This window comes from Danaus plexippus, chromosome 10 (genome assembly GCF_018135715.1).
Source record: "Danaus plexippus chromosome 10, MEX_DaPlex, whole genome shotgun sequence".
In the NCBI taxonomy this organism is placed as follows: Eukaryota; Metazoa; Arthropoda; class Insecta; order Lepidoptera; family Nymphalidae; genus Danaus; species Danaus plexippus.
The window spans coordinates 3,377,922-3,405,810 of record NC_083543.1 but is presented as its reverse complement, the minus strand read 5'-3'; the positions used below and the strand labels follow the sequence as shown (position 1 = coordinate 3,405,810).

The window sequence follows — 27,889 nt, the reverse complement described above, 5'->3', positions numbered from 1 at the left end:
TTGCAGTCATTGTCGGTGGTTGAGCTCAGGAACCGGCACAGGCCAAGTCTCAGTGTCGCTCAAAACGCGGCGCGCGGTGGTCGTGCGTCGGACGCGCGTGAAGTGATGTCTGAGAGATGAGGCTAACGCTGGTGCTACTGTGGCTGGGCGCTGCGGCGGCCTGTGGCCCGGGCCGTGGCTTCACCCGCCGCCACGGACCGCGCCGCATAACGCCCCTCGTCTTCAACCAGCACGACCCTAACATCAACGAGAACTCCAAGTCAGCCAGCGGACCCCCAGAGGGACGTATCACTAGAAACGACGAGAAATTCAAAGACTTAGTGCCAAATTATAATCCGGATATAGACTTCAAGGATGAAGAGGGCACGGGTGCCGATCGGCTCATGACACAGGTGAGAATATAAGATAATATAAGATCTCTGTGGAGTTTATCGTGATTCTTATTTTTTTTTATTCACAATAAGTACGGTTGTTGAAAGTTTGACACGAGACAATAGGTTTCATGAAACGTCTTCTGTTTTGAAAACATCTCAGTGCGCGGGTAGGGACAATCGCCGGTATAAATATTAACGGGCTATGAACAATGGGCACAAATTGCGGGCGTTACGGTAGCTTCGTAGCGAGTGTTACGATTGTAGCACTGCAATTACACAGGCATTGACAAACAGTATTTTGTCTCTGTGACTAATTGATGAATGATGAATTCTTTTTAATTTTGATGCCAAGTTCGCTAAATATATTGCCATCATAAACCTCGAGGCATTCAAACCCATGCGTTGTCATTGACGACGTTTTGTTAACTTGTTAATACAACTTACGGGAACCTTTTTGTTGTTTTCCAAAAGCATTGTCCTTTTTGGTTTTGGACGTTCATTATTGTTTGTCTTCGTTACGTAAATAATTATAAAGGTTTTGCATTATATACAACTAAATAAATTGCTACTTATGTTTTTATTGCATGTAAATATGATTTGTCTGTTTATTTGATAAAAAATAAAAGTTTTAAGTAAAACTTTAGAATCTGTTGCATAAGGTATATGTATGAAGTTTTATGCACATAGAAATACAAAGGCCGGTAAACATTTCGTCATTCGTATTTCAAAATGATGTAAATCATATTAGCGTTTCTAGGGAAACAAATCATCTCGCTTTTCCCACTGAAGTATTCTGAAAATTTACCGATTGTAAAACTTTTCATCTGTAAATCTTAAAATTTTGATTTGAGATATATTTTTTCTTTTTATGATAACTAAGTAAATTTACAAGTATCTCTAAAATATCGTTTTAACTACAGAATACGTAATAAACCATTTTAAAGTAAAAAAAAAAATGACTTCTTTGCGAAGGCAAAGAAATCATGCTTCACTGTAGAAGGTTGATATTTAAAATAAAAAAAAAATTATGAAAAATATACTTTATTCTTTGGCCAAAATTAAGCAATAAATTCAATTAATTATCAAAATGTTTTTATTACATATGTAAGTGGAAATGTAACGATAAAAATATTTCATATTAAATATACAGAGTACAAAGCATATAATTTAAATATTATAATTCATATATATTTTTATATTGTAAATTGTTTTAAATTAATATTTTATTCATCTTAAACACCGCTGCAGGACATACGAAAAACATTGTACATATTTCAACAAGCATAATTTATTTAATTTCAAAATTCGATATTTGAAATGTCGAAATTCCTTTGTCGGCTAAATCATCTAATAGGCACACAGTACTTTAATTCTTGTAGTGTTTTAGCGCGGCCTCGCTCTAATGGCTCGACAAACATCGGCTGTGTTGACAAACAAACATACATTCGCCATCAACATGCTCAGAATTTCCTCGAAGATATAGGTCAGGTATTACGTAAATGAATAAATTAATTTTTACATAATGAAGCAGAAAAATCTAAACCTGCTTGTGTCGTTTAAAAAATATATAAAATGACGTTTCGGTATAACGCGGATTGTTTTCATATTTTTGGTAAAATGCATGTAGATTATCTTTTTAAAACGAATAGTAAGGTTTATTAGTTTTAAAATTCATTCAGTTTCATAACATTATTTACACAATTGTGTGCAACTATAATTTTAGTGTGTAATCATAGCTACGCAAAAATAATATAAAATATGTACTCTTAAATTAATTCATTTGTATTTCATAGCTGGAAATGCATAGGTATTGCTTGCAGATAAAAAATATAGACACATGTCAATTTAATTAACGTCCTGTCACATTTAATTGCATTATTTAGTTACTTATTTGTAAGGACCTATGCATTTTATACATGCATAGTTACATTAGATTTTAGATTTCAATAAACAATAAAATATATTAACAATGACAAGTATCGGTAGAATTTTCGTAATATGATTCCGTTTCACGCAAAAAAAAATTAATAAAATTTTAATTAGCTATAGATGAATTGACTTTTTATTCTTCAATCGTTTAAGACATGTTTATTGGAGCCTGTGTTTCAGTTGCTTGTTGCTTGTGATGTCAATCTAGATTCAGTGATGTTGATATCAGTCAAATCGATTTAACGTTATACCGACATGTTTACGCTTACCTCAAAACCGATCAACGAAATGACATATGTTATTAAATATTTTGAATCCGATTCCGTCCGTATCTCAACATTATATACACATTACTTTCAAGGATGATTTAGCTTGTCATTCGCAAATAATGGCTTTAACTTACGGTCGGTTTAAATGGTAAATATTATACCAGACTAATGTGCTTACGTGGAGTGCAGTTAGGTTTCCATATTAATAAATCAATGAAGATCTGCAGACAATCGTCCGTATGTAATATGTATGTGGAACAAGAAAGGCCGAGCCGGCGCGAATCCGCCGACTATTATGTTATGTGCCTGCCGCGGGCAGCACATAGCCGGCTCGAGAAGCAGCCTTGCATTCGTAAAAATCTTTAAAACCGGTTCGATGTGCCTCCATTACTTTCTTTCTGCCTCCACTGTGCCTCCCATTTAACTCGGACCCACTTTTTATCAGGAATCGGTATCTTCCTCTAATAGTATTATTTATTTCTCATGAATAAGTAGGAATATAAGTAAAGTTAATGCATATTGGTGCGGGCCTATTTCGAAATGAATTCCAGATTTATTTTATACGTGAAGATTGTTTTTTAAATTAACTTAAAGCATGTCAAGAAGATATGAGTAATTATATTTTAATTTATTATCAAACCTTATTTATCTTAGTATTAAATATAAATGTTTCTATAACACGTTTTTTGTACAAAATTACTTAATGTTACAGAATACTGTTTTGCAACTTGTAAATTTTAAATAACTTTTGTATTTATTTTTGAATAGTTTTAAAAAATCAATAAAATGTTAGCAGATCCACCATGTTGGCTGCTAATAGAATATTTTCATTGTAAAAACACTTAAGCTTTTGATTTGTGGGCTAGCTGTGCAAACCACAGAATAGGTGCGAGACCGCACCTTAGCGCTTCTCCAATTCCAATCGGAATTACTCACAATTTTATGTATGTTTTTATTTAATATTTTATATTCTTGAATCCGAATAAGCCTCTACCGAGGGAAGGAAGGGCTGGAGAGGGGAGGGGGGACATAAATATCTCGGTGATTTATGAGCGGGGCGGTCGCGGGATAGGTCAGAATTATTCAATTTCGTATTTGAGGCTCGTATTACAATAAACTTTTACTGCAGCGCCCGCGCAGATAGCAAGCCGTCCCGACAGCTTTGTTATCTTAATTTAATTTTCATAATCTCCAGATTATTCCATGTTCAAACATCATTTAAACGACCGTCGGTACGGTAAAATTTTAAACACGGTATTATTTTAATCTCACGAAACTTGAGCCATGCAAACATTATCAAATGATTTGATTTATACGATGGAATCGTTTTAAAGTCACTTAATTATGGATTGTTTATATTTGTTTTATTTTACATAGCGATACGCTAAAGTGGTTTAATTTGTTGGCAGCAAAGACGCCGACATCCAAATTAGATACTTTTCGGCTTATTAGTGTAGAACAAAAAAAAATGGAACGAGCACCGATCGCTTTGTGAATAATTGACTGTAATCAAATTAATCCTAAAATCCTACGGTGGGTTTACAACGTTATAAAATGTTATAAAGACCCTTTAACAGCCTCATTGCATGTTTACCATTAGTTTCATCTGTCTTATTGCTTACCTCACTCAGTGATACTGACCGATTACGCACAATAATCATACAGATTTAATAAATTTATTGACTTATACAATATTATGTTATTTATATTGTTTTAGGATATACGTAGGTAATCGTAAAATATTTTTGAGATGTCTGTTAAAATATTGTTAAAACAATAGAAATAAAAAAAATCATTAATAAATCACATACGAGGTAGATGAATACATTCAACACTGACCTCAGTTACAGGCGTCATAAAGCAAAGGTGTAATATGGATACATAGACTAACAACAAATAAACGTAACATGTTGCTTCACGAGTAGCAAGCGATATTGATAGGTATAGTTTTAGTCTGTAAACAACTAATACGTCACTTTACATATATATGCTATTATGCTGTCAATCGCTATACCAGCCCTACGATGTTCGGTCGAATGCAAGGAACACTTGTTCAAATACGAGCCAAACTGTTCATGATAGGTCTTTGAACCGTGTGTTTGCGGTTTGTTTTATACGGTTGCTTCTTAAGGTGGCGATAAATTAACGATTTGCATCTCTTCGTCCAACGTAAACAGTTGTGATAAATGTATACACAGTATGTCAATACCCTTACAATGGCCGTGTGAAGTGCATTGTGAACTGGAATGTATTGTTGGGGAAAATGTAATTCTGTTACATCAATTTCACTTTTACACATAATGTTTATTTACAATGTATATCAATAACATGTACAATATAACTCAATATCTCATACCTAAGTAATAACATACATAAAATATTTGTCACATACGTTTATATATAGGTAATTAATTATCGGCCGACAGTAGTATGGAGATGAGCTATCGATATTAGTTTGAATGCTATACAAAATATTCATAACGTGTTAATCGAAAAACTATCTGGTCTCAGTTTAATAACGCCACGTTCCTTCATGGGTTTGTTTTAATAATTTCCGCAAATATTTATCCTAGTACAGCTGTCGACTGTTATCTTATTCTTATCTGTCAAACCTCAGTCAATGCTAAGAGGCACGGGCCACTAAAATACTGTTCATACAAAACACAATGTACCCTCACACTTTTAGTATAAGTATATTTATAGAAATAAAACTAGTAATTATACTTTACCGCTCATGTCTTGATATATCGATCAGAAGATGAATCTTTAATATAGATCAAAACCTTTAAGAATTTTAAGCATATAAGATGTTATTGCGGATGATTACGGATCTGTTTAGAAATGCTCATAAATCCTGTAGATCTTAAAATAAAGGAGCTAGCTAAATAGGGCGCAACAACAAAATTATTACGCTACGTACCTTTTGATAATTTCAACAAGGAAGTTGTTTAAGTGTAACGTTGGCCTTTAAAATAAATTAACCCTCGACTTAGTTATTTTTAAGAATATAAATTAAACAATGTTTATAATATTCAACCAAGGAAATATATAAATATTCTTATTTTTTTTTTATTATATCTAAAGATTTTGTTTTGAGTTTCATAATGAGGTATCCAATAGAGAAATTAATTTTTTGACATTTACATTGTGCATGATCCTATGTTTATACGAGTCTGAGTGTTCTCAATTTCGTGTAAGCGAGCGAGCTATTATAAATTTATTACTCTCTCTGAATATTTCTCCACCGTTTTAACATCATAGCCGGATGAAATATATTTAACGTTGAACGAATTACACATAATGAAAATAAAATGTATGTTACACGTCTCATTATATCTTATATGATCGATATTTTCAATGAGTACTTTTTAAAGACTAAAACCATTTTAAGAACCATCCGGAACTTATTCTGGCGTGTCGATTGGCACTTAAATCTTACACCCAATAAAAGTGCACCTCGCACAGCACAGACCTGTAATTGGTCGTGGTGGTTTCGATTATGCTCGCAACGAAGGCGATCAGCGCCCATGTACCTTTTACGATTCTCATTGGTCCCGTTTAATGACGTGTAACGTTTCATACTAAGAACAATGAGCTTGTAATTGGATTTTAACAATGTAGAAAATTTTACACACGCTGGTAATGCAATGAAAATTTTATATCAATTGGTGGGAAATAATCGCACATTGGTCAATATTAGTTTCAGCTTCACGCATTATGTTTTCAGTTGCAGTCTAGATTTTCACGGTTACATTTCTTTAAGTTTCAAAGCGACCGGCGATCGAGTCCAGGCGCCGCGGGATGCCGGCGTGTCCCCGGGCCCCGTACCCCTTACCTTTATTTATATTTATTTACCTTCCCTTCATTCAACGAAGGGCCGCCCTTTCGGCCCTTTTTGTCGCCCCGATACAAATATTGTGAAAGAGGCCTGCGGTTGGAGTGAATTTATTATGGCCACAATTTGATGGTGCAGTTCTTGTGATGATTTTTTTATGTTAAACTTAAGCAGATGGTCCCAACGCACATTCGTAGGCCCAGATCGTAAATTTAAAAAGCTTACAGAATTGTCACATTGTAATGCTTGATCTAATTTGCAATGGCTAGGCAGTTGTTACACTTATATAGAGATAAAGATATTATATTATATAACATGTATATTTTAATTAGTTATTTATACATTAAAAAAACTATATAAACTTATGGAATCATTCAAAGGAAACAAAGGATTTGTTCGGTCTAGGTATATAAATACTTAGTACCTGATTTCGATTCCAGGTAATGCGTCAGCAGCTCCGTTTATCCCATTATCTTGAACTAACAAGGAAACAATGTAAGATAAATCGGTACAAATCGTGAAGGCTAAAGATCAAATCTTCACCCCATTTGAACGTTGTGACATCGCGACATGCATGCGCATCAGTTATCATGATAAATGACGTATTTATTTATCCGACGGGCCTAAATAGCTATGGTAATATTGGTCGTACAACAGCACAAAAGGTAACAAAACACAAAAGTTGAAAAAGGTAAACCGCGCTATTTACAAAGTGGCTAGCGAGGACCACACAGCCACAATCGAGCCGCGCGTGCGACTCCACCGCTTCACAATAAAAAAAATTCCTAACATAGATCTTTTTCGGCTATAGATTTCGTATTTTGCTAGTGTGATTTGTGACGTTCGGAAATGTTAATGGCACGTCCGATTCTGCTTCGCTCTTTTCTATACCACGTCTAGACTGGCCCTATTCAAATTTAATTGGAATAGATAAAGTGAGCTTAGAAATATTAAAATAGCTTGTAATTTTTTTTGAATATTCTAACGTGAATTCCGTATAAACGCAAAATGTTCAAAAGAACACAACACGGCGGATTTGTTTATGCGATCGGCACAAGCGCTGAAAGACGATGAACATGCCCGCAGTCTTTGACACCGCACTACGCGTTCCTGCTCATTTATTTTTGGATACCATAATCTAATCACATAATACATATTTCTTCTAGCAATAAAAATACAATTACGTTAAAAATATCATCATGAAATACGACACCATACAAAATTATATAATAAATCACATTAAAAATTATACATCAGATTAAAAGTAACAAACAGTCAACATCATATTCGAAATGATTCCCATCATTCCCACATTTCCTGCATTACGAGTAGTTAAGTCGACTAAGAAACGAATTCCGTGGGCGGTTCGTGTATCGTCACGCTGGAATTATATTGGTATGTAGTTGCATCAATATTTTCTTCAGACGATCATTACACGAGGAAGTCGGTGTGTACACGTTATTAGTTGCCTTTACATAGGTACATATGTACATACATGTGGGCAACTTTGGGGTACGTCTAATTGAAGGTAGGCGCGGCGGCCGCTTCGGGCTGACTAACCTAATTTACATTAATGCAAACGAGGAGCATTGTTCAGGTGTGAAACACCAGTGTCAACACTAGGCACTACTCAAATAGTTTATTAGCTCCACCCAGCGTTCTGGCGCGGGCGGTTGGACCTTTGATACCATCCTTAAAAAAGTATATATTTTTTATAATTAGAAGCATTTTACTGCATATATTATTGAATTAGTTTTGAAACTATCGTCATTATTTTAATATAAAATCGTTGTTCGATTCATAGCTAAGCCTTTTTGATATCCCGATGTTTAACGATCCGCGATTTTATAGTTCTCTTCAGCCAGTTTAAAAGTTCATCTGATCGGTTTTATAGGCTCTTCACACCAGTTTACAGGATCATCGAAGAAGCAATTTAACGCCTATAAATATATGTCATTACTTAGAGAGAAATGTTATTGGTCAGTTTGGGGTCAATGACTTCAGTCGAGGCTGCGGTCATCTGAAACACTAGAACACTGTAGTGGTCACATCATGTATCTTAAAAACCTCAACAGAGAGATCACAACGATTTCACAATACTTGGAACCGCATGTAGATTTCTATTTCTGTGTCAATATTTCACACGATAATCATACTGATCTAAACAGTACTTTTTTTACGTTTCATAATTTTTACTGTATCATTAGTTTGATAAAGTTGTATATATTTTAAAATAATTTGAAGTTTTTTTTTGTATGAATCAAAAATGCTCTCTAATTGAATCTGATGTTCCGCGAATGTCTGAGATGACGTCAGTTACAAGACAATGGGCAATAATAAATTAAAGTGACAATCTGCCACCTTGGAAATTAATCTTCGCATGTCAGGTGTGCTTCGTATCTTCGGTAAACATATAAAAAATACCGATTGAGACCTCGTGTTGTAAAGTGCATTCCTGTGTAAGTTGGTTAAAGTCAATTCGCGAGAATGTGCGAATGCAAGAGAACGAACACTATTATCACTCGCAGAACTATTAATGTATGAGTCATTATTAGTTGTAACGCTTATTTATATATTTTATGGATTTGTCGTGGCTTATATTTAAAATATTAATATGTTATAACAAACATTTCATACTTGCATCTATGAATCCGTATCTCGTTAACATCGTCATATTCAAAAGGGCTTTCAAGAATAAAACTGTACGTGCTTTATATACAAGAATACAAAAATATTCAGGTAAATGTGCTTAACATGTTTTATCTTCTGTTTTCTGTACTTACTCGTAACCTTCATTCCATGATCTGAAATTTCTTTCTCGTATTTGAAATTTATCATAGAATATATCACATTAATTTAATTTCTGTTGTTTTGGTTAATCAACAGTTAATACAAATATAATATAGACCTTTTAATTGTATTCAGATTCTAACTATAACATTCCAATATAACGCTATTGTCAGAAGTTTCTTGGGGTGTGGGCGATATGATTCAATTGTTTACTCCATATATACATCAGTATGTGTTCGACCATGTGGTATCTTTATGCGGTAGCTCTATTTTTATATAATTCTCCTAAAATTATGAACCAAAACTATTCTGGCGTGTTTTATTTTCTTAATGTACACAAATGTACTTAAAAACATATTATAAATTATTCGTTTCAGTGTGTTGCGTGAATCAAGAAAGAAAATTTGAATTAGGAAACAGGTTTTATAGCTATAGTCATTACAATTACATAGTTTTTATAAGTAGTGTCTTAGAACATAAAAATATGTCATCGTTCATAATCGAAATTAATTAAATTAGGTCGCCTTAGTCGTAAACTATTTTACGTTCCGAGCCATACGCCATTCCTTTGCTGTTGTTAATTAATTGAAAATTAATTTTATCAGAAGGTTGTTGGGTTCATGTTTATCAACGCTTGTTTAGTTAAAATTGATTTCACGAGCATGTTATTGGGTTTTTTATGGTTGTCGTATACTCGATTAAATTCCGGTTAGTACATATTGTTAGAATGCAACATTGCCTAACATAAATGGTATTATTTTAAGGATTTATAGCGAGCTATGTGTAATGGCTACGATAATTGCAGTAAGAATTTAGGACTTTTAGTTTATGGGAAGTTTTTGGATGTGGGTTTGTTCAGTATAAGGTGGTTAAAAATAAATAATTGTGAAATATATATATATATATATATCTTAAAGAATAATATAATATTACGAGAATGTTTTTATTAATACCAAACTCCTATTACTCATTTAGATTATCACACTTTATTATATCAAATAATGTTAACAAAGTATTATTAGTAATTTTATTACGTAATTAGTTTTATGTAATTTCATAAATTTTTATAACCAACAACACAGAAGTTACCGGTGACAATTATATGTCATTTCCTTGACATATGGCTTGAAAATGAAAGTTATATCACAAGTCATTTACCATTAAGGTAATGGTAATATTATTATATCGTAATGTACATTATGTACGTCTTTCATTCATGTAAGTTGAGCCTGTGGTGTTATTTGGTCTAGTGCTGGACAGTAATGGAAGAACAATGCGATTTGCGACTCCACATTAATAAACTAATGGGTTTATATTTTGTTATGAACACGCTCGCTATTATTTAGACTGAAACGATCGACTTCGTGCCTTCGATAACGTTTATTTCCATATCGATTTTTTGTTATTAAAACAATTGAGCTATACATTTCCGCTTGGTGTTGATCTGGGGTTATGAAGTACTATAGGTGTATTATTCTATCATAATAAATAAATGACTAATGCTCCTAATGCCGGGTAGTTTTCTTTTTATAATGAAATTAAAGCATAGTACCTACACGTAATTTTTTAATTAGAGCAGTAAATAGTAGTATTTTTAGAACATTTCAAGTAATGCTCTGCCGTTTCATGATTTATTTCTTCATCAAAATGTAATAATAAGACATTTTAACTAGGACTTTTATTCCAAGCCAAACTATTGATAGCTGTAGGTATGTCTAATAAAAATCGCATATATCAAATATTTAACAGAAATGTAGTTACAGAGATGTCTAGTAGTGCTAGATAGGAGTTTTATGTCAATATTTGAATACGTCGGATAGTAATGATGCGTTAAAATACATAATTTTCATTAACTCGATCTGTAAAATGAGGCATCCGTTTAAGTAGAAGCAAATATTAGTAAAAAAACAGTTCCTAGTACTTGTTTCTTTTGCAATGAAACATAAATACAAAATTATTGATCATTGTTTTAATACAACGGCCGACATACTGCTCATAACTATTAAAATGCTTGCCGGGCTGGCCCCAATGCTCTCTAATATCTTGAGTCTTCTCAGTTGCATTGTCTAACTTTAAGTTACGGCGTACTGCGTCATTGTTCCCACTTTGTACTACGTTTTAGCGAATACTTTCGCTAATATATTCATGTATGCTTAAACACAAGTTTATCAAGCCTTCGTTATATTTCGTAACAAATGAGTTAGTTTTATGATGTACCTAAATTCCGACAAAACTTTTGTATGTGCGGTGACGTTGAATGTTATAATTGTTATATTAGCACCTTCATAAAGTCTGTGTGTCAAATAGTTTGCAGTGTGCAAAATGTTACGTAATATTTAACACTTTGGAAATATAAGGTACATATGAATTTATTTCATACTCAGAAATTATGAATGTATACACATTATACACAAATGAATTGAGAAGGAAAATACTCATAAGTGCTCAAAGTTGGGAAAATCCCGAATTCATTGTATTAAACAAAATGTATTAAAAAATTAAAATAAAAACAATAAATAAGAAAAATATTTACCATTTAAGAATATTACCAAAGAAGAAATGGGATATTTTTTGATTTTGTTGTCTCGAAATAAAATTATGAAGGCGTGGTCGATTGGAGTAAATTTTAAATTGCGGAGTTATATCATCCTTGTAAGCGATGTTTGGTAGCAATAAATAATCGTGTCGGAACACAAAAGATGGCATTGTGAAGTCGACACGGCGACGTCCGATAAAGATCGCGCTTCGGGACCGGCCAGGCTCCTGCGCGAGCGCAACTACAGTTTGAACTTAAACCGTCCAAGTGTCTACACAACTTAGAGAAGATATATTTATTGATTTACTTAAATTGAAACAACTGGTAAAACTTACGATTAGTTCAATAATTTTAAAAGCAATTATTTATTACTTGTATAGGATTTTTGTTTTTGTAATATTTCGATATATATATATATATATAAATAGACTAAATGTTTTTTCATCGATCTCAATAAAACATAAAAGCTTTTTCATAGAAGCTGTAATTGCATGTTTTGTTTGGTTTTGCATAAAATTAAGCTTTTTAGACTTTCAAATTAGCATGTCTTGAAGTTGAATTGATAGCTCGGAAGCCACGCATTGTGCCCGCTAAGGGGGACATTTGTCTACTATTATTATTTTGGGCTTGTTTTTTATGTACCTGCCTACGTGGCGCCTGTCTATTCATATTCAAATTGGGATTTCGTGTTGAGTAATTTTCAACATTTATATACAATGATTATTGTGTAATAGACGATCAGATGATAAATTTGAATGATCCATTTGAAGATCGTTTTATACTAGCCCTTTTTTTAAATCTTTTGGTTTTTTTTGTTACGATATGACAATCCTGACCAATAGAAATGATACAGAACAGTTTATGCTTAATAGTTATGGCCGAGAGTCCTGCTGCGTCAGACTCGGGTCATCCTGCTTATTCATTAGCGCTGTGTTCCACCCACTGACGTCTCTCATTTTATTTTATTTATGACCGTTCAGTCGAGGTGAGACCCCAATTTCGCATACGCCTGTTGCTTGATAATAATTATACCCTAGCGGTTAAAAAAGCCGCCATTTTAAAACGCAACCTCTTGATCATATATTTCTCGCTCCGAAAGACAGCCTCAGTATATAACATTCAGGAAAGGTAGGTAGAATGTTTTTTTTATTTTTTTATGTGATCTTTTGAAATGGGTATATTTTATATTCATATGCCATTATCATGTTATTAGAATAAAATTATGCCACAACATGTTTTAGCTTAATACACATTTAATGGATGAAATAAATAAATAATTAAATTAGCAAAAAACCAATAGCTCCCAGGAATGTGATAAAGTGGTATAAGAAGGTCAATTCGAGGGACTCAGTGGCAAAAAGCTCTCTCATGTCCGCGATGTTCAGATAACCTTAAACTGAGCATTTGTTATCCTTATCTCGTGTTCGAGCGTGGCTAATGTGGCTGCAGGCAGATACACCCGATCGATTTATGTCGCCTGCCTGGCACCCACGACAAATTGATAATTAATTTTCGACCGACGTCTTTGATCATACCGAATTATTTGCAAGAATACGCCGCGCTAAATGTCTACTACCGCAACATTGGAGGAAAATATTTTGATATTTATTTAATTATTTGCTTTGTGTTGAATAAATAAAATTGCAGGACTGTCGGTATGTCGGTATCGTGGATCTCATCCTTTGGCTACAACAATGGAGTAGGACGGAGGCACGTCCAAAGCTTTTCTTTGTCCTCAGATAAGAGACATAAATAATCGGTCCCTTTAAATGACAGACTTGGACTTTAAGTGCCTCTTTATGAAAATTAATTTACATTTCCATTTTCAGTGTTATTTAAAAAGCTATTATTAATCAACACATTATTCTTAACACAAACTCCTAATGAACACAAAATAAATGTCAATCCTGCAAATTGCTGGGATGAAGTGAAGTGGAAATTACCACAAGATGGTCCCATGTCAGTTTGTCTTGAGGGTAAAATATTAATCGATTGGAAGCAAGTTACAACATGTAAACCAATATTCTATGCCGTGTTGCCAAGTTATATTTGCAGTCAAAATTATCCTGTATCTTATGGAGGTTCGGTGGATAAGGGCTAAAATTTTGTTTCCCTTATCATCACAAAAACGATACCCCTCCAACGAGTAATTTTGTCAAATTACTGGAGATATCATTTTTGATTTGGGTACCGAAAACAATACAAAACCTTTTGTGTAATTTGACACCGACCGCTGACGTAACTAATAAAATTTAGCGGTCACAGCGACCCAATCGTATAAAAAAGTAGCACGACGAACATTCTATTATATTTAGTAATATGAAGTATTCATAGTCTATAAATCATATTTTACTGCTCTTTAATGTTAAAAAGTATAGTTTAAATCGTATACATAGATAAAATCCATTAGGTTCTATAAACAAAAACAAATTATACTTATCGTACACTTACGATCTGGTAGCTATTTCACACTGATTATACAAAAAAATAAATGGTATGTGTCATAAAAATATGCGTGTCGGACAACACGTCACCTTAGAATGCGTCCCCTAAACGCCGCTTAATCCTTTAAAACAATGCTAATGGATCCACGGTTAAAGTATACCGCCCCAAGTCCTGTCAGCGTATAATACATCCCACTGATCGCCTTAACGCTTCGCTCACCAACAATTAAGTTGACACTAAATAAAACTGTTTTATTTTATATCAAAATAACAAAAATTTTAAATAAATATTATATTATACGCGTTCACTGGACGCATTTTAGTGTGAGCGATGAACACGGGTTCACGTCAAAACATCTTTATCGGGTTATTTGTCTTATAAAATATTATCGAGAGGCACTTCGGGACCGTCAGCAAAAGAGGACGCATAGTGTGATCCGTGCGATTGTTGACTTTACACCCACAATGATGTGATCACTTCTCATCGGGGCGAGACAAACAATGAAAGCGGCGATTACGAGCCTGGGATGTAACAAATACAGTTTATTATTATAAGACGATGTTCGATTGGTATGACTTTGTTCGTTCGCTGTGTAAGAAGCTTCGCTCCAGACTGTACCATAGGAGATTAGTGCGAGAGCCGCTCACCCGCCCGTACCAAATACGACGCGACGGCTTGACTTATGAAGTACTGATATACTGATAAATCAATAAATTTTATTGCGATAGCTCGAAAGCGTCATGATTTTAATTCAATTAATAGCTCCGTTGAGAAGTTATCATAATCATCTTGTTTGATCGTTCGGATCTTAAAAAAAAAAGAAACATGCGATCTGTGTTATTATTTTCTTAGTTATAGCACATTATATGGTCGGTGGTTGTTAGATAAGGTAAAAGCTGGAAACCGGTCGTGTCGGAAGAGGCGGGCATTCGTCGCCCTCCGCAATCACTTACTTGTCGCATTTTCATCACCTGCTGTGTTAAAAGTGACGTAATTATGGATGCAAATCGATCAGCGGTAGTTAACAACACGACAAGGGTTGACGCAGTAAATTAGCACGATACGCCACTTAATATTTATTACTTTGCTTTATGTGCTCATTAGACATTAATAACAATTAATATCGATAAGGTATGAATGATTTACCTAAAATCACATGTTTATATAATGTATTAAATAGAGAAAGAATTCTAAATATCAAACGACGTCGGAAGCATGGATTCCATTTTTCATTCAGATGACTTGCATCTTGCAACTAGTGGGCATGTTCTCATTGACTCCGCCATTGACCCCCGACACAACAAAGATCATGATAATATAAATAATACTCACGAAATTCCCGACGGTACAAACTACCAAATGTAAAATAACAATAAAGCAGTCAATACAGATCGAACCCCGGGGATTTCTATAGTTAAATGAATGGAATTTGCGAGTGGTAAGTATAAAATGTATATGTTTTACAACCTTAAATCGTTTTCACATCTAGAAAAAAGCTTTACAGTAAGTCGACGATAAGGTTAGTGACAACGTTTCAGTTAATATGCAATTAAAATATATATATATTATTTAAAATTTTACAAGATGAAATTGGTTTACAATTTTATATTTTAATAATCAAATAGCAATAGTATTTAAATGTTTATACAAATTTTATAATGCCAGAGCGTTATACGCATCTAACTATGAATGTTTTTATATCAATATGGCGACATGTGTACACACATACCTGAATAGAAACCATTATAGAAGACAATCCCGAGTGAATGAAGTGTAACGTTTCATTAACAGTGTTCTGTAAGTCAAGCAAACACTGAGAATTGGTGTCTTGTTTCAAAAGCCTTTTTTTAACGAAGTGAAAGGCGCCCGAGTCTCCTTTAAAACTTGTGGACTGTTTTCGTTAGCGTGCCGTGTGTAGATCTATGGGAAAAAAAATAAATTAAGTACATCTTTGTAAAATATTTTTTGTGGTTTCAACATCACTTTTTTATAATAAATTGTATAAAATACTAAATATGTTATGTATCAAATGTGATCTTAAATATCACAGGAATAACATCACAGTTTATAATTTAAAAACATTAGGTACATAAAAAATATTCTTGCTCCTGTATTATATAATGTTTCAATAAAAGGAAAATAAGAATTGAGTAATATAATAATAATAATTATACATTCAATAAGTCCGTCACAGTCACAGTCATACAAACGCATTAATATAACAAAGCGGTTATAAATGTACATAGGTTGATATTTTTCATGAACAAACATTAAGGTGCTTCAACAAACGAGTACAGGTGATCGTCTATGCATATTTATGACTTGTTCGACGTCTATGCGACAACAGGGTTTACGGGCTACAAACAAATGTTTGTTCTATACCTTACTACCATTGTAGATACACATTGTTGTATTCATTATAGAATATGTGTGAGCTAAATTATTGTTTTTGTTAATTGATTCAATAATAATGTTAAAAATTTTATAAAAAAATTATACTTATATTACCACATATAATGATTTTTTTTAATTGGTATTTTTTTTAAATACATCTCTAAAACAAATATAATACAGCTACATACGTATATCATAGCCCGCTTACTTTGAATGAAACCAACACTCATACCTATAAAACAACCCTTACCTATTTGTTGTGGTTAAATAAAAAAAGAACAAAAAAAAAGTATAAAACATCAAAACCAGTCAGTATTGGTCGGTGCTTTCGACTCCTCACATTATACAAAAAAAGATGTGTTAAGGAATGTAAAGAGCCATTTAATTATCCTAATATATTATTACGGTCGCAGAGGGAGGCGGTGATAAATAAGTGAACTGTAAAACCTTAGTAACGTGGAGGTGGCGAATGGATGTTTGAATTAATTTAATTAATTCTCATTCTTTTGAAATGGAATTTCACAGAAATCTTAGATATGCATATTCATTTAGCATGTTGAATCGTGGGCAAATCGAGTAAAGGATGCTCATAGCATGCATGCATGCATGCATACATTCTCACGTTACTGCACCCGTTGCTGCAGTGCGATGATCCTCATATTTTTTTTTCTCATTTTTTAAATCAATTCCATCGCACGGCCTTCATTATGCGTCCGCAAGTGCCTTCACCGGTTCAGGTAGCCTGGTTTCACTTAACATGGCCTTAGGTATTCGACACGCTCGTTATTTTTAATTATTATAGTCCAAATGAGATTTTGATATAGTGTAATATGATAATTTGCAAATGTTTTTTTTTATATAAAAACAAACTAGTTTGATAGTTGATATCCTTTGGTTTCGTGTTCGGTTTATATTTTGATTGTATAAAATAATTATAGTACCTGGATAGTTATTGGTGTCAGACCAGCGTCCCGCTGTGAACGGCCATTGTGATCGACAGCTTGTTTACTGAAAATATGCATAATGAATTTATAATAGCCCTCCCTGTCTGTCGTCCTAACTTGATCTTATAAACTAGTCGCGGAACATATGTGTATATATAATATACGGATCAATCACATTCATAATTTTTCTATGGTCAAAATATTTTAAATGCAATAAAAGATAATATTCCTGTGAATGTATCCCGGGTCTGGGAATATTGTAATCCAAACAAGTAAGTAAAGGGACCTAATTATGGCACAGCGATGTTCTCACGTTAAAGTGCATCAATGTTTGTGTATACTTTTAGCATACGATTGTTTTAGTGTGGAGACGTATGCAGAGTAAACACCAAGCATCCCGTCTCTCAGACCTGCCCGTCGAATCGGTGACCTGTTTAAATTCCATATTCAATTAATTTATTCCAGAATGCAGCTTTTATATCTTCTCGAAATGTAAAGGGTCGGTTAGAAATAATCGTGAGATTGGATGATATGATAACGATTATGTTTTACTAATATACGTACATGTTTTGAGAAGTTTCGTCCGGAGTTTTTTCTGATTTATTAAACTTTTAAAATATTACTGTAACAAGACACATTATTCATACCAATAATGAGTCTCCTTAAATACTTGTACATTCGTAAATTTTAAAATCAGAACCGTCAAAAATCCGGAATGACTTTGGCGAAGTTGGGCGTTTTGAATTTCTTACAACTCTTTATTAGGTGGTTGGAACGTTCGTAGAAATAATTATGTACGGTGCTCCAAAATATCTTTTATATTGAATGCAAGCGGACGCGACGCCACGCGGGGCGCCTATCGCTTCGATTCGTTACGTCAATCTTAACATTTTTTCACTACAAAATCTGCATAGAGTAAGTTGACATCGAGGCACAAAGCTAGCATGCGGCGTGTCCAGCATTGTCCACATTTCTTTATAAATATTTTGACATTTCCTTTATTTGTCCCGCCAAGTTATTTCACAAACAACGGCGTTTATCCTTTTGTGCGGTCTGTTTTAATTTTATTTATTTTTTATAACAAAATGCCGACGTCCACGCTTAGTTTTGGCGATGGACGCATTTGTCAATTTGTTAGCACTTCGATGTTATTCAATAGTGAAATCAGACAATGCGATATACGTATACATGGCGTGTCTAATTATTTCTTTTAGATACATTCATGAGATTTATTGCTCGGCAGTGTGTTTTAGTTTTAGGTTACAAAGCCTGCTCTTTGCCATGATCCTAATTCTCCATGTGAAAATTTAGTAATATATTTAGCTTTACCTTTGATTTTGTCCTCATTAAATCTTTGACTTTTTTCCAGAGATGCAAGGAGAAGTTGAATACTCTCGCTATCAGCGTGATGAATCAATGGCCAGGGGTTAGGCTGAGGGTGATCGAGGGTTGGGAGGAAGAAAACTCCCACCTGGAGAATTCCCTCCACTATGAGGGCCGGGCCGTTGACCTCACCACCAGCGATCGAGACCGCAGCAAGTACGGCATGCTGGCTAGACTAGCTGTTGAAGCCGGCTTCGACTGGGTCTTCTACGAAAGCCGCTCCTACATCCATTGTTCTGTTAAGACAGGTATGTATATCACCAATAGATATTCATATGCAATCGAAATGAATTGATACCATTTAGTTATTATTTACACACACACTCATTTAGGAGTATATACTTTTTGTAATCGTCACAATCAAACAAAATTGCTTTCAATTAAAACCCGTTTGATGTACTTAAATTAGTCATTTTTTTCTTATTTTTGGATGTTTTCCTATCTGATAGAATATGAGTAGTAAATAGAATTATTTAAGAACAACGTTTTCTTTGAAAATAATGCAGCAGTCTCCGATTTTTTGAAGTCCAAAATGAATGGGTACATAGCAATTGAGAGTATGGACCAGATCTTAAAGGCCAAATATATAGTGAAGGTTTACAAGAAGAATGCACCTCGGACAGCTTCCCGCGCCCGCTCTCAGGCGGTGTCGATCAAACGGACGAACAAGCCTCTTGTTAACTACCGTCCCACTCTAACATCATATAAAACATATGTCCATCCCATTCTGACACAGCCGCATCGCAGCCAATCCCCCACTTCTATAATTACGTCGGTGATTCAATGGCTACTTATAGCTATATGTATATATGAAACATAACGATCAGAGAAACAACTATTTATATATGTATGAACATGTTTTAGTTATTATGATTACAATATGGTCATGCGCATTCTTTTAATTTATAGATTTTAGGGCTTTCTATTAGCGATGTTATAGCATTGACATAGCTATAACTAATTTAGATTTAAATTAAAGCTAGAGTTTGTTGCGATTATTTACATTTTTTGATGTAAGACATCTGTGTGATGTAGATTTTAAATATTGTTTCAAATAAAGAAATTATGATGTCCTCAAGGTCATAATTCTTGTTTGTTCGTATTTATGGAGACAAGCTTTCAAACATTGTTACAGCGTTCGTTCAGTCCCTCGTAGTTCCTAGCTGTGTTTATTTATGCTTAATTCGTTACGTTGGATATCTTTAAGTATTAATTTGGTGGTTAAAAATAATGAATGCGATTATATGTCGCGGTCGTGGGCCCGAGCGGGGGTCAAGGACGTGGAACGCACGAATTTCTCCAACCATCGCATTGTTTCATTATCATTTACACAGAGGCTTTCTCTGAATTCACTTAAGTGACTTTTGTTCCTCGTTCACACGGAATATCGATTTTAATATTGATTCTCTGTAAATGTCTGACAATTCTATGCTTTTTAAAATGTTTCACTTATAAATTAAAAGTACGTAATTATTTTCAAGGTCATTAAATGCGGCAGCATATGATCGATAAATACCTTTATGGCACATTAAAGTACAAGCACGTATAAAGGAACTTAATGCACATCTTCTAACACTTTAGTTTCGCCTCCGTCTATAGTTTTTTTGAATAAAAATCCCAGCCCACAAACTCGAACCTTGAGAACCAGTCTCGTGACATGATCTCGTATATTAAATTAAAGCATAGTGGATCATCGCAGCCAATAAAATTACCAGATTTTATAATCGTTCCAATTAATTCATTTTAATTGGCTGATCTTTATTCTCTATTTTGTACAACCTTAATTTTTTGTTGCATTATTAACAGATTGGTTGAGTTACGCTTATTCGCTTTAAATATTTTACCCTTTTTGTTCCAATAACATATATTTTGTTATTATCTGAAGCGTTTTGTCATTATTCAGTTGTCCCTTTAAAAGACATCAACGCGCTCAACGTAGAGACACAGACAGATTCAACTTCCTTTTGCTAACTATAGGAGATGTTTAAATAAAAAAAATATAAAAAATCACTACCTAATAGTTTTTGTTTTAATCGTATTAAAGAGATGTGATTATGAGTATGAAAGTTATCTTAAATCACTTGTGTCTCATTAGCAGAGCCATCGCTCCATAGTATGAAACTTGATGAAAAAAAATCAGCTAAGGTTTAAAATGGAGGAGGTACGTAAATGGGGCGTGACCGAGCGAGGCAGGTCACGAGACTCACGTGAAGGACGAATACGACCCGTTCTAGGCAAGACGGTCCTAAGAGGCCTTAGCGGACGAATGGGTATCTGAACTTGTGATTAGAATACAAATGCAACTAATTGGGTTTGAACGGCAACAACCAAAGAAATACTGAACTGATAAAAGCTTTTTCGTACAACTACCAACATATTGCAAAACCGATATACTTCTGGTGTTTTAGAATGGCGTTTTTTCTTTGTCAATTAACGGGTTTCCCTTGACGCTGACATCCGACACGCCGACAAGCCGACATCCCGGAAGGCTGCGGCGGGGACTCGATCTGTTCCCACACATACCGACATTTGGACCATATTCGAATCATCACTGAACATTCATGATCACATCCCGCTCATTATATACGGATGAACGTTCTGATCACTAATGATCATTTTGTTAATTTATATATATTAGGAATGCGATGAAAACTCACATATTGTATTAATTATAATTGGTTATTACGTTCCAATAAAACTTCGTTCACAAACAACAACGAACTCTAATCTCTGACATATAGCATACCCATTAAATCATACTTAAAATTATACTAACCATTAGAATAATCAAAAAATAATATTTATCTACCTATATACTATTAAACAGGTGATATTTCATATTTGGCACTTTTAGTTTCATCAGCTATCTGATTGAATATTAAAAATGTATATCCTCAGTCATTAGCTCTAAAGAAACCATAGTAATAGAGTTCATCGCTCCATAACATTGAGCAAGATCTCCGAACGGTGTCGATTACCATATTAAAAGATCCGAGAATTTCTATTAAAATATAAAATCTGTTTAATACACTCGAACCGTCCTCGGATGAATTGCTAATCTATTATTCAATGTCATAAAGAAGACAGCAATAACTCAGCGATAAATTTAATAAGGTATGTGATATGTTTAATTATATTAGAAAGTATGTCATATTAATGCATTGCTTGCGTAAAACGCGGTGACTGTTGTGAAATGGTTTACGACGGCCTAACAAGATTTACTCAGTCTTTAATCCTATGATATTTTTGATAAATCATACGATAAAAATATATAAAGTTCGGCTCCTTTTATACAATACAGATAATTAAATTTAAATTTCAGTAAACCTTTTGTTATACGAAGCGTCCGTTTTCAAAATGTTTAGTTATTTCTATAAAGTATGTTTTTGTATGATTCACGAGCTACCCGACCGTCTGATGTATACGGGATGATGTGTTTGATGTCGGCTAATTGATATTCATTACAATATAAATCAGATTGTTCTCGATCCGGGTTGCCCCTGGGGCGTTTTGGTATTTTATTTCGATATAATTCATGTAAATTTTTTGAATTTCATGCCTCTTGGTAGATTGATTTGCAATAGCTGTTAGTATGTTCTTTTATGCGATTTGTTTTTTTTAAAACAAAATTAAATTGGGGATTAATAAATACTTTGTTCAATTTAATAAAAAAAATAGGATGTTGAGTCATTAAAAATTTAAAACAAGCTGAAGTTCAGATGAAAACTGTATGGAACCTAAAATCTAAAAGTATTTATTAGGATAATAGTACACTACAATTACAAAGTAAAAACAGTTAAGACATAATCAATGTCGCAAGACTTTTTTAATTTTATGTCAACCAATTTTTTGTCATCATTTTAATGTAACAATGGATAAAAATCAGATAACTGTTTCATTTTACTTTAAAAATTACAATAAATCAATAAATTCAAAAGCCTTCATCATATATCACATCGATGTTCTGTTATTTGTACGATATCCATTGATCGTGTATGGAGTGCGCAGGCGCCGCCTAGCGCTGCCGGTGGTCCGTCGGGGCGGAGTCCTACGGGCCAGTACAAGCGACCCTCCGCTCCCGCCTCCGCTCCCGCTTCTCTTATCGTCACATCATCAGGCTTACGTCACGCGATGAATTTGTTTAGTCTTTTAACTTTAGTTTTGAAGTTTATGACACAAATAGCTATTTGACCTATTTAGCTTTATCTTCTATTGTCAATTTTATATTACAATCATACTAGAATCTAGGTTAGTATAGTCTGGGGTTCGGGTTTCTAGGTTAAGTATGTATTTTAAGAATTATATAGCTTGAATTGTTACTTAAAAACTGCTGATAGATATTAGATTTGATCCTATTCTAGTTTGTATCTTACTATTTGAAATTTTATATTTTCAAAGAATATTTAATATTTATAAAACGTTATTTAAAAAAATTATTAAATATAACTAAAACGTTACGAGTAAACAGGAAAAAAACCCACGTAATGTATATGATATTTTTCACAATAGAAAACATTGGATCATAAATGCTTTATGTATTGCAATTTGTTCATCGACTATAAATTATTAGCTGGGTGACAGTTAAATGTTCTATAGCACGTGTTATTTTAAAGAATATATAGAATAGTAGGTAATCTTAATTATGTATTCTGTCAAGACGCAATAATGATGTAGTATCAAGTATATTCAATTATTAAACACTGCCTTGGCTATGTAATAAATCTTGTGTAGATTATTATATTAATTTAACACCGTATTTATTGCACATAGAATATTTTACGTACCGGTTGGTTTATAACTTTATTAATGCTTTAATCACGATGAATAATCAAATAATTATACAAGACAAATAGAACTTATCTTAGTTGGTTTCGTCAGCAAAACCTTTGAGATAAGTAATAAAATTAACGTAAGTTCAATATCAATAATAATGTCAAACAACTTGAGTAAATTTGTCGATTTAATATTAACATTGACAATACTAATAAAATAGGTACTTTTTATATTAATTTCTTTGTTTGGCTTCTTCGTCATTATTTAACATTACTTACTGTCCAATCTGAGGTGGATTGGAATTTACATAAAAATGTCTTAAAGATTACTATGTAAGAAGGAAGCGGAAAGTCTTCGTGTGATATTTGAAAAGATAACGTGAGCAACCTAGAAAAGATTGCGTTGAAAAACAAGAGCAAAAAAATAAAGATGGCCGGCGTCTATTCAATGATTTGTGTGATATGTTCAACCATCAACAAACAAAATGTGTACAATAAGCGCTTGACTTTAAACGAAATCTAATTTGTGCGGTTATTGTGAAATATGACCGAGCGGTCCCACCGTTTTGTAAATGGGAATCGTCAGAATTTATCGCTCGGTTACACAACAAATTAAAAGTTAACGAGCTCTTGCAAACGCACCCGCTTTATCTTAATCCGTCACTATGTCTGTTTGAGCGTGTGATTGCAATGCTATTACTTGCTTTAGTGAAATTCAAGTGTCGGGTACTTTCATAATGGTGACTTCTTTAATTCATTCACTTGCACCTTCCGTTGTGGGCGACGCGTGAACAAATATTCTAGGTTTACCTTCAAATATTTCTTATTATCGACCTGGTGTTTCTTTTCACGTGAACGGACATTTTTTATGCTCAGATTAAAGGCAGGTACAGTTTAAGCGGGATCAGGATTTTAAATAAATACAATTAGATAATAAACAAATAATTTCAGCTTGTGAAATATCTTCCATAACACGATTTTTTTAAACAATGGGTTAAAGATTAGTCAAAAGGGATTGAATTTTTTATTCCTTAAATTTGTTTAGGTTCACGAAGACGCGATTCTTGGAATTTTTATTTATAAGTAAATAATCTGCGTTTCGTATATTGGATTTTCGCATCAGGTTCTGACAAAAGAATTACCTGTATGAACACAAAGTTTAGTGGCTAAGAGATAAACCTGGGACTGGTAACAAGAAAGCGTCTTCGATTCCCTTTGTTTCGTATCTTATCGGATTTTAATTACGAGCGTAGAGAAATCTCGTTTTTCCTTAAAGGGATATGACTACACAAAGTTAATTTACTTTAAACTTTAGCACGACTTTGTTGTTAATTTTATTGCAATTAGTAAAAAGCATTGCGGATTTCATTGATTAGATTAATTGGTAATAATATAAAATAAGATATATATATATATATAATGTTAAATTATAATATTAAAATACGAAATTGACGTGAAATATTTACTTTATATCTAAATGAAAATGGCCAATCACAATAACAAGGTGCCTTTATAAAAAAATAACTGTAACATTTTTACAATTTGGTCAAAACTTTTATGCATATTATATTATAACATAAAGTTTAAAACTTTGCTCAAATGGTCACTCAACCGCTGACCGTAAAGGCATAAAAAAATCATAACTTTTATAATTTTGTATGTATAACGTTTTTAAGCTGTCTATTCTCTTTTACAGAATCTTCCGTAGGAACAGGAGCAGGCTGCTTTCCTTCTGGTTCTTTGGTCCATACAGAAAAAGGACCTAAAAACATCGACTCTCTTCAAAAGGGTGATCGAGTTTTAGCGGCCGATAACGATGGAAAGTTAGTGTTTAGTGAGGTAAGCAAACAATATTAATTAATCTTCTACATGAAATTTATAATTCATTAAAATTAAATATGGTGTTTCCGTATTATCGTAAGGTATTGGCTGAATATAAAAAATTGCAACACTATTTGGCTGTTAAAGAAATAATACCAGTTTGTTACATTTAAATAAAACTAATATATTTCTATTACTACGCGTGATCACGGTTGCTGCAAAGTAATGCCGAAACGCCGAAATAATAAAATAACGAGTATTAATCCGAAAATATTAATTTTATTTAAATGTATACTCCCGAAAGTCTTAGATCTCATTACTTTGTTACGTATTTGGTTAACGCGTTTCCAAATTTTAAAACAGAAAATATTCAGTTCGTCATTCGTAATGAAATTATTATTTCAGGTTTTGACTTTCATTGATCGAGATCCGAACGCTGTACGTCAATACATCGAATTGACGGCCGAAAATAATGCCACTATTACGACGACGCCATCCCACCTCTTGCTGCTAGCCGCTGCTGATGGTTGGCGGGAATCATTTGCTGATAATGTAGAGATTGGCGATTTCCTTCTAACAAGAGGACAGGGAAGCGTGATGCGACCTTCAAGAGTTGTTAACATTAGAAGGGTTTCGAAACTTGGGGTATTTGCACCTCTAACGAGAACTGGAACTATCATTGTGGACGATGCCTTAGCGTCCTGCTATGCTCTCATCAATAGTCATTCCATTGCCCACGCTGCCATGGCACCCTTAAGGTGGTTGGCCCAATGGAACAGAACACCTGAAGTTAAACGCGGTGTCCATTGGTATGCCAACGCTCTATATAATATCGGCGATTTCGTGCTACCCTCATCGTACAAGTATCGCTAAAGCAAAACAGTTTTCTGTGTTCTGTTGTGACTACTTTTGAAGTGATTTACAAAAAAATTGCGCGCAGGACGTGCCGATAATGGACACTTGTAAATAAAATCATGTAAATAATAACGTGAATGATGATCATGAAATTGTATATATATTCACGAATATTAAATAGTTTCCTTTTACGTATAACCAAGGTCATATACTATATAATTGTCTTTCTTCGGTATCTTGTCTATTTATTAAGTAGTCGTAAGGATGACTTTTGCAAATGCACATTATTAGTTTATACAACTATTTGTAAATTGTGTCGGTATTGTTATTCTGCACAATGCAGAAATAATTATCTGTATGCGCTTATGTTTTTTTTAAGTAATTGTATAAATATTATAAGCCATTTATTAGCTAAATCTAAATTATGTCCCTTCGTTTATTTGTAGTGTAATAAAGTCTTTTGTGACGCAAAACAGTATTTGGTTAAATCAACTTGTTTGTAAACTTGACATTCCAAGGTTCTAATCTTTTACGCGCTAACATTTAACTAACGTTGATTGTAATAAAATTGTGATCTTGGTACCTAAAACAGTGCCTTAAGATTTTTATTTATTAATTAGGTTAGTAATCTATTTAAAGATTTGACGAATACTATCATATAAAATTATATACTTCTAACTTATTCTATGGCTTTCGTATCTTTTATTCGCTAATTAATTATTTATTTTTTCTTTTGCGATGTCATAATTGAGCCTTGCTTTATTTATTATTTAAATTTTAAGCGCCACTGTCGGATGACTAGGCTCTATTACTTTCGCCGTAATATCACTATGTCTAAGATTACATTTTATTTTAAACGACAGCTTTGTTTGTATTTCATACAAATATCTATGTAATACAAAATTTAAAAGGTTAATGACCGCCGAATCGCTGAAAGGTTTTTCACTACCGCACGTTATTAAGGTTCTTCTTTTCTTGATAGTGTTTAGATTTATGGAATGGTAATTTTATTGGAGATGAATCTTATTGTAACAGGAGTCTAAATTTTACACTACATACAATAAGCCATTGATCGGGTACAGATCTAGAACTGAAGATTTCGTTCCTATAATGAATTTAGTAATGTTTACTATCTCGCATCAGTATTTAGAAATAATATTTAGGTTGGAAATTTTTGATGTTATGTATTAATAACAGTTTATTGAAGCTTTAACTAATATTTTGATAACATGCCATACGATATATGCCATATTACATGTAGACGGTTCGCTGTAACTATTTTATTGTTGTACTAACTATAAAACTTGTCTGTTTTATATGTCTAATGTATGTGTTTTGAAAATTGTACCAATAGGAGTTTGTCATATACACGATTTAGGCACAATTTATATACAAATGTACTGTAGGTATCAATTATTATGAACTATGTATTCGGCTGACTCACTTCATGTAAATTAGAAGGTTTTCATGTAATTATAGCGCTTTTATATTATTTATTTATTGATGTTATTTTTGTATTGATATAAAAGTTAAATATCCCAA

The 27,889-nt window shown here is 33.3% G+C and overlaps 1 protein-coding gene across 1 annotated transcript; it reads left to right on the top strand.

Annotated features, from left to right (window-relative positions):
• The first annotated feature begins 3 nt into the window (after positions 1-3).
• LOC116767071 (tiggy-winkle hedgehog protein) lies at positions 4-27,889 on the top strand. The gene is made up of 4 exons (XM_032657227.2): positions 4-392; positions 18,886-19,147; positions 25,368-25,510; positions 25,898-27,889. The coding sequence occupies exons 1-4, from the start codon at positions 117-119 to the stop codon at positions 26,363-26,365; spliced, it is 1,149 nt and encodes a 382-aa protein (XP_032513118.2). The 5' UTR covers positions 4-116; the 3' UTR covers positions 26,366-27,889.